This window comes from Oncorhynchus keta, chromosome 5 (assembly GCF_023373465.1).
Source record: "Oncorhynchus keta strain PuntledgeMale-10-30-2019 chromosome 5, Oket_V2, whole genome shotgun sequence".
NCBI lineage: Eukaryota > Metazoa > Chordata > Actinopteri > Salmoniformes > Salmonidae > Oncorhynchus > Oncorhynchus keta.
Window position 1 is genome coordinate 5,085,641 of NC_068425.1, and position 7,907 is coordinate 5,093,547.

The 7,907-nt window shown below is 43.8% G+C and overlaps 1 protein-coding gene across 2 annotated transcripts; it reads right to left on the reverse strand.

Annotated features, from left to right (window-relative positions):
* Positions 1–3,573: 3,573 nt before the first annotated feature.
* LOC118384363 (dynein axonemal light chain 4) lies at positions 3,574–6,924 on the reverse strand. 2 transcript variants are annotated; one of them, XM_035770830.2, is made up of 4 exons: positions 6,724–6,924; positions 6,061–6,160; positions 5,861–5,944; positions 3,574–5,259 (listed from the first exon to the last, which is right to left on the reverse strand). In XM_035770830.2, the coding sequence occupies exons 2-4, from the start codon at positions 6,130–6,132 to the stop codon at positions 5,095–5,097; spliced, it is 321 nt and encodes a 106-aa protein (XP_035626723.1). In that variant the 5' UTR covers positions 6,133–6,160; positions 6,724–6,924; the 3' UTR covers positions 3,574–5,094. The 2 variants fall into 2 exon arrangements, with proteins under 2 accessions (XP_035626723.1, XP_035626722.1); XM_035770829.2 differs by having other exon boundaries at positions 6,061–6,144; positions 6,724–6,917.
* Positions 6,925–7,907: the final 983 nt, after the last annotated feature.

Genomic DNA, 7,907 nt, shown 5'->3' on the forward strand with positions numbered 1-7,907 from the left:
CATAACTTTTCTCCCTCATGATGCCATCTATTTTGTGAAGTGCACCAGTCCCTCCTGCAGCAAAGCATCCCCACAACATGATGCTGCCACCCCTGTGCTTCAGGGTTGGGATGGTGTTCTTCGGCTTGCAAGCAACCCCCTTTTTCCTCCAAATATAACGATGGCCATTATGGCCAAACAGTTCTATTTTTGTTTCATCAGACCACAGGACATTTCTCCAAAAAGTACAGTCTTTGTCCCCATGTGCAGTTGCAAACCGTAGTCTTTCTTATGGCGGTTTTGGAGCAGTGGCATCTTCCTTGCTTAGCGGCCTTTCAGTGTGGATATAGATACTTTTGTACCTGTTTCCTCCAGCATCTTCACAAGGTCCTTTGCTGTTGTTCTGGGATTGACTTGCACTTTTTTGCACCAAAGTATGTTCATCTCTAGGAGACAGAACGCGTCTCCTTCCTGAGCGGTATGACAGCTGCGTGGTCCCATGGTGTTTAGACTTGCGTACTGTTGTTTGTACAGATGAACTTGGTACCTTCAGCCGTTTGGAAATTGCTACTATCGATGAACCAGACTTGTGGAGGTCTACAATTTTTTCTGAGGTCTTGGCTGATTTCATTGGATTTTCCCATGATGTCAAGCAAAGAGGCACTGAGTTTGAAGGTAGGCCTTGAAATACATCCACAGGTACACCTCCAATTGACTCAAATGATGTCAATTAGCCTATCAGAAGTTTCTAAAGCCATGATGTCATTTTCTGAAAATTTCCAAGCTGTTTAAAGGCACAGTCAACTTAGTGTATGAAAACTTCTGTGACCCACTGGAATTGTGATACAGTCAATATTCTGTGAAATAATCTGTCTGCAAACAATTGTTGGAAAAATTACTTGTCTTGCACACAGTAGATGTCCTAAACGACTTGACAAAACTATAGTTTGTTAACAATAAATTTGTGGAGTGGTTTAAAAACGAGTTTTAATGACTCCAACCTTGTATACTTCCGACTTCAACTGTATACTGAACAAAAATATAAACGCAACATGCAACAACTTCAAATATATTACTGAGTTACAGTTCATATAAGGAGATAAATCAATTGAAATAAATCCATTAGGCCCTAATCTATGGATTTCACATGACTGAGCAGTGGTGAAGTCATTGGTGGGCCTGGGAGGGCAATGGGCCCACCCACTTGGTAGCCAGGCCCACCCACAGGGGACCAGGCCCAGCCAATCAAAATGAGTTTTTCCACACAAAAAGGTTTTATTACAGACATAAATACTCCTCAGCACCCCCCACACCCCCCTTCAGACGATCCCGCAGGTGAAGAAGCCGGATGTGGAGGTCCTGGACAGGCGTGGTTACACGTGGTCTTCAGTTGTGAGGCCAGTTGGACGTACTGCCAAAATCTCTAAAACAACGTTGAAGGCAGCTTATGGTAGAGAAACTAACATTGCATTCTCTGGCAACAGCTCTGGTGGACATTCCTGCAGTCAGCATGCCAATTGTAAAACTTAAGACATCTGTGGCATTGCGTTGTGTTACAAAACTGCACATTTTAGAGTTGCCTTTATTGTCCCCAGCACAAGGTGCACCTGTGTAATGATCATGCTGTTTAATCAGCTTCTTGATATACCACACCTGTCAGGTGGATGGATTATCTTGGCAAATGATAAATGTTTACTAATAGGGATGTAAACAAATTTGTTCACAAAATTCAAGAGAAATACGTTTTTGTGCATATGGAACATTTCTGGAATCTTTTATTTCAGCTCATAAAACATGGGACCAACATTTTATATTTTGCAGTTATATTTTTGTTCAGTGTAGTAAACTGTATACTTTAGAATACTATATACAAAATGTAGTATCCCTCAATCATGTAGTATCCCTCAATCATGTGTAGTGCTTACTATAGAATTCTGTAGTATACTATAGTTCTGCAGAGAATACTATAGTACATATAACAATATTATCTGCAAAAAAAACACTGTAGTAATGTCCACAAAATGTCCACAAAAACACTATAGTGAATACTGTAATATTTATGCCATAGTATACTATGGTATTTTTTTTCATGTGGGGGGATAGAGATGGAGAGAGGCAAGGGAGCAAATTAGAGGAAGCAGAGAGAAGACCTGAACAGAAAAGAGAGAAGTAGAAGGAAAAGCAATATTATTTTGCTCCAGCTGAAAAAATGGAGAGAGAAATGAGACTAAGGCAGACAGAGCAACAAATAAAAAGGAATACATGAGGGAAAAGGATGACTCAGGGAGAGACGAGAGGGTTCTGGGAATTTGGGATGATTTAGAAGAGGAAAAGAAAGCTAAGATTTAAAACCACTCTTACTGCTTGCACTCAATAACAGTGTGAGGCGGAATATGGAGCAGTATATCATTCATTCTCTAGTCTTGGAAATAGGACGCTCTTAGGTTCACTCACCCCCGGGGAGATAGGACGCTCTTAGGTTCACTCACCCCCGGGGAGATAGGACGCTCTTAGGTTCACTCACCCCCGGGGAGATAGGACGCTCTTAGGTTCACTCACCCCCGGAGAGATAGGACGCTCTTAGGTTCACTCACCCCCGGGGAGATAGGACGCTCTTAGGTTCACTCACCCCCGGGGAGATAGGACGCTCTTAGGTTCACTCACCCCCAGGGAGATAGGACGCTCTTAGGTTCACTCACCCCCAGGGAGATAGGACGCTCTTAGGTTCACTCACCCCCAGGGAGATAGGACGCTCTTAGGTTCACTCACCCCCAGGGAGATAGGACGCTCTTAGGTTCACTCACCCCCGGGGAGATAGGACGCTCTTAGGTTCACTCACCCCCGGGGAGATAGGACGCTCTTAGGTTCACTCACCCCCGGGGAGATAGGACGCTCTTAGGTTCACTCACCCCCGGGGAGATAGGACGCTCTTAGGTTCACTCACCCCCGGGGAGATAGGACGCTCTTAGGTTCACTCACCCCCGGGGAGATAGGACGCTCTTAGGTTCACTCACCCCCAGGGAGATAGGACGCTCTTAGGTTCACTCACACTAAGGGAGTGATTTAGCAGATGCTTTAATCCAGAGGGACTTACAGGAGCAATTAGGGTTAAGTGCCTTGCTATATAGATGCATTTACTTTAGAGCTTGTCCTATAGACAATAAGGACCACCAAGGGCCTAGCAGTAAATTGACTTCTCTAATATGAAACTACTACATCAAAGGGCAGATTACTTTGTTGGTTGTTGCATTTGAAAGGGGGGTGGGGGGTTGCCCCTTGGTTGTAGTGTTAGCATGGTGGCTAATTACAAGGGATCTCTGCAGGGTTTTTGCCTTTCCTAGACTTCCTGCTGCCTCCCTTTTCCCTAGTCCACAAAGGGGTGTATTCAACAGCGCATAGCATAACCAAACGTTTTGCAACGGAAAAACAAAACAAGTGTTTCTTACTGGACAAATTCAGTTAGGTCCCTCCCCATTTCGTCCCATTGCGTCCCATTCGTCCCATTAGACACTAGATACATACTGTATATATAAATCCCCGGTCAACATACTGTCATTCACTTTCAACAAACAACACCCAAAATCGGAAGATTTGAAAAAAACTCAATTTTTTTAATCACTTTCAGGAATAATTTCATGTTCAATGAATTTATGCAAACACACAGTGTTGAAGTGAAAACAACAATACAACGCATCAGTGTTATGGTACCTGGTGACATCCACAGTTGGCAACATAAAGGTTTCTATGTGGCAATGAGACTGCATGCCTAGGTTGATATTCATTGAAATGCAATGCCTAGGCCTAGAGAGGCAGAATAGCTCATGTAATATCATCAGTTGTGATACAAATTCAGAACAACGACACCTATCCATGACATTCTTATGACAGTGGTGTGACAGAAAATGACTATTTCAACAATAAGTTCTTTCATAAAAAGCCCATGACGATCCTATACAAAATCAGATTCCATCTTCACATTCAAATTCAAGTATTTACTGTACATTGAGAGGATATAAAAGTCCCTGTGCTATCTTATCAGTTATAGGAGGAGTAGAAACACAGACAAGGGTGGCTTAGGGGACTCATGTCTGAAAGGTGAAGACTAAAGCTATACTACTAAAGACGGAGATAAAATATATAATATATCTAGAGAGGATTGGAGAACAGAGATTGTGTGAATTGAGAGCAACAACAATCTAGAGAGAGGATTGGAGAACAGAGAGTGTGAATTGAGAGCAACAAGAATCTAGAGAGAGGATTGGAGAACAGAGAGTGTGAATTGAGAGCTACAAGAATCTAGAGAGAGGATTGGAGAACAGAGAGTGTGAATTGAGAGCAACAAGAATCTAGAGAGAGGATTAGAGAAACAGAGTGTGTGAATTGAGAGCAATAAGAGCGACTGAGAGAGGGTGTGTGCTTGTGTAAGGATGTTTTTCAGCAGATGGCATGGCAGCCCACCGAGACGACAGTGTGCCAACGTACAGGCGGTGTGGAGGAAAGACATGGAGCTGAATGCATTTTTTTTTTCTTCTCCAAAGGTGAGCATGAGGAGATGATGATAACACGCATGCTGCCTCGAGTTAAAGAAGTTGAGCAGAAAGTAATAGGGAAAGAGAGTGCAAGTGTTTCAGCCCCACTGAATTCCATCAGTAGGATAGTAGGAGAGACACCAGACTCCTTCATGCAGTGAACTCACTGTTCTGTAGAAACTATCACATCTGTATACAGATAAGACTTGGTCATTTTCATACTGTATGTGCACACACAAGTCAAGAGTGTGACATGCTGATATTGAATACAATATATAAAGAGTGACTTAGCCTAATCAATCAATGACGTAAGGGACATCACACACGCTCGCAAACACGTGTACACACACACACACACACACACACACACACACACACACACACACACACACACACACCCTCCATTACCACCACACATACACGATCAGTAAATGACAAAAAAAATGACTGCATAGCTCAGAGATGGGTGAATCATCCAGGATGTGTATATAAATATATACACACACTCGTTAGGTAGAGACAGACTGGATGGGAGGGGTGTGTGTGTGTAGCCTGTGTGTGCTTTGTGTGAGCGCCTGTGTGTGTGCTAAGCGCACTTCCACACACACACGGCCAGGCTGCCTCCAAAGAACATGTAGAGCAGGTTCTTCACCTCGTGTGTCACCTCGAAGCCAAAGCCCTCCCCGATCACCACGTGCCACGAGCTGCCAAACTTTTTATCCATCGACTCCTTGATCATCTTCGCCGCATTCTGAAATGGAGAGAGCGAGAGAGAGGTTAGAGAACATACAGAAACCAAATCTGAAGCTGTAAATGTACATTTTCATGCAAATATACTATTTTTCATCAATTCACGATGTTAGCGAAAATTCAGAGTTAAACGCACAGATGTTTAAAGTTATGGGATCCGGCCAATAATAACTGGACCGTCTGGTCTGATTCCAAACCAAATCCCTGGCTCCTATCCCTAAGCCCTTGTCAAAACACCCGTGTGAATTTGAGAGTAAATGAAAGGAGTTAGCAATATGGCTGAAACTCCATCCAGCCCACTGGGGGTAGAACACTTATCCATAACAAGCACCTGAGGACAGGAACGAGGGATCCGTTTGGAATCGGGCCTTTGAGGGAGGAGAGGAAGTGATGGAGGGGGTAAAATACAGAGGGGAGGAGGAGAGAGAGACAACCAGTGTCCAGATGGACACACAGGGTTGCTGGCATGAGTGGTGAGGCAGGCTGACACAATGCCTGACGGGCTGAGTGGGTGGATTAAAGCAATAGTGAGTGTGCTGTAATAATCTTGTTGAACAGTGTGTGGACGGACGGACGGACAGACAGACAGACAGAGTCCTGACCTCATTGTTGGTGGCAAACTTCTCACAGGCTGTGACACACAGTTCCATCGTTTCCACTCTCATCTCCTCTGGCATGTCTGTGTGCTGTGAATAAATCAGAACAATACATTACAACACTCACCATTTGCTCCACGAAACCCAGTCACAAAGTCTGTACTTGTGATCCACATATGTGTCACAGCAGCAAGACTCTGTCTCACCCTGATGAGTGGGAAGCTGTGGAGCCTCTTGTAATCAGCCTCCTCCTTCTTGCTCTCTGTTGTCTCTGCCATTCCCCTCTCCTTCTACAGAGAAAACACACTCACATTTGAATGGAAGCATTAGCCTTCGGGCCACAATGTTTGTCAAGTACTAGCTATGAGAAAAGGCTGAACTTAAGAGACACTCCTAGTCCTCCTCACTTCGTCTTCTTCTATCCATGACAGCACAACCAAGGAATGTAGTGACTGCAGGGTAGTTCACTTATGGCCAGGAAAGTGACGTGCATGACATTGTCAAGCATATTTAGGCAATTATCAAAAATGGGTGAAAGGTGTCCACAGGGTTGACTAGCTAACGTTAGCTAGCTAGCTAGTAATGGTAGTCTTTATACGTGTAACGTTAGCTATGACAGCCAACTTTAACAGGTAGCTACCTAACTAGACATCTTACTAAAGTATCTGCCTTACTAAAGTATTCTGCCAAACTAGCAAACTGTAACGTTAGCTAGTTATCTTGTGTGGGTTGTTGTCTTGCCCTCTCACTAACGTTCTCTTAGTTGCAACCATTGCACGCCGTTATGAGCCATTCGTCTTTGAAATGTACTTGATTATGCCTAGCAAGTTAACTAAATAGCTAGCTAGATAACCTAGCTAGCTACTTACCTCTGGCTAGTTTATCAGGAGAAGCTTGGTCCATTTATTGTTGACATGGAAACATGTCGGCCATAGCAACCGCTTCTTTCGTCCCGCTCTCCTTCTTCTCCTTGTGCGTTTCCGGCAGACTAGACTCTGTCTTGCGTATTGCTACCATTCTCAGGTCGGAGTGCGAATTACATATTCAAATATGTAATAGCCTCACACCCGTAGCAGGCCGGTGGAATGGAGAAACGACAGAAGCTTCCTTGCTATTTCGCTCTACCTCTCATTTGAGCCCAAAATCGTTACACGCGAAAATGTGTTTATAACTCAGCCAACTAACAGAGAAAAAGTGATCCTATCCTCAGCATACCGCCTGCAACAGGACATGCTTCACTGTCTCTACCTCCCCAGAACTCACACTTCCAATCTGGGGGTTTACCCACTAACAATGACCCAAACATAGCCTTGTCAACAGAACCCCATCCCTCCTTTCACTCCCCAGGTATACCTATGACCCTCCTCACAGAATTCTGGATAGAGAAAAAAATACTTTCCCTGCTGCACTCTCTCCCACTCATGTTGCCACTCCTGGGTCAACCCCTCCACTAATGATGCTCCTACATTCCACCCCCCCCTAACAGGACCACCACATCTACCTCCTCCTTCTTCAGAGCTGCCTTCGTTACCTTATTTGCAACAAAGGCTCAGTGTAACATGGCAGTGTTGCCATTGGTTACAAACGTTTTTCTTTGTAATGTCGAAATAGACATGTCTTCAACACCCATATCACTCACAAACTGTAAATATATGTGCGTATGTTGTACTAGCAATTGGTGAGAGAGAGCCTCAAATATCACATTCAATTGTACATATTCACTGCATACATGAATCGCAGCAAAGTTGGTTCCTGTTTCAATCACATCTTTGGTCATGTTCTCGTGGGTCAAACAAAAACACCCTAATGATTGGTTGACAATAGAGCTTTGCCCAATGCATGCGAGGGCTGCAGGATGAAGTTGGTGAAGAGCAACTGAAGACATTTGCAGTCGACTGCAGTCATAACTTCATGATCTTTGGTCACATGCTTTTTGTAAAGTTCATGCAGTTGTTGCGTCTCACAATAATTTGCAAATAAATTCATAAAAAATCCTACAATGTGATTTTCTGGATTTTTCTTTCTCATTTTGTCTGTCATAGTTGAAGTGTAC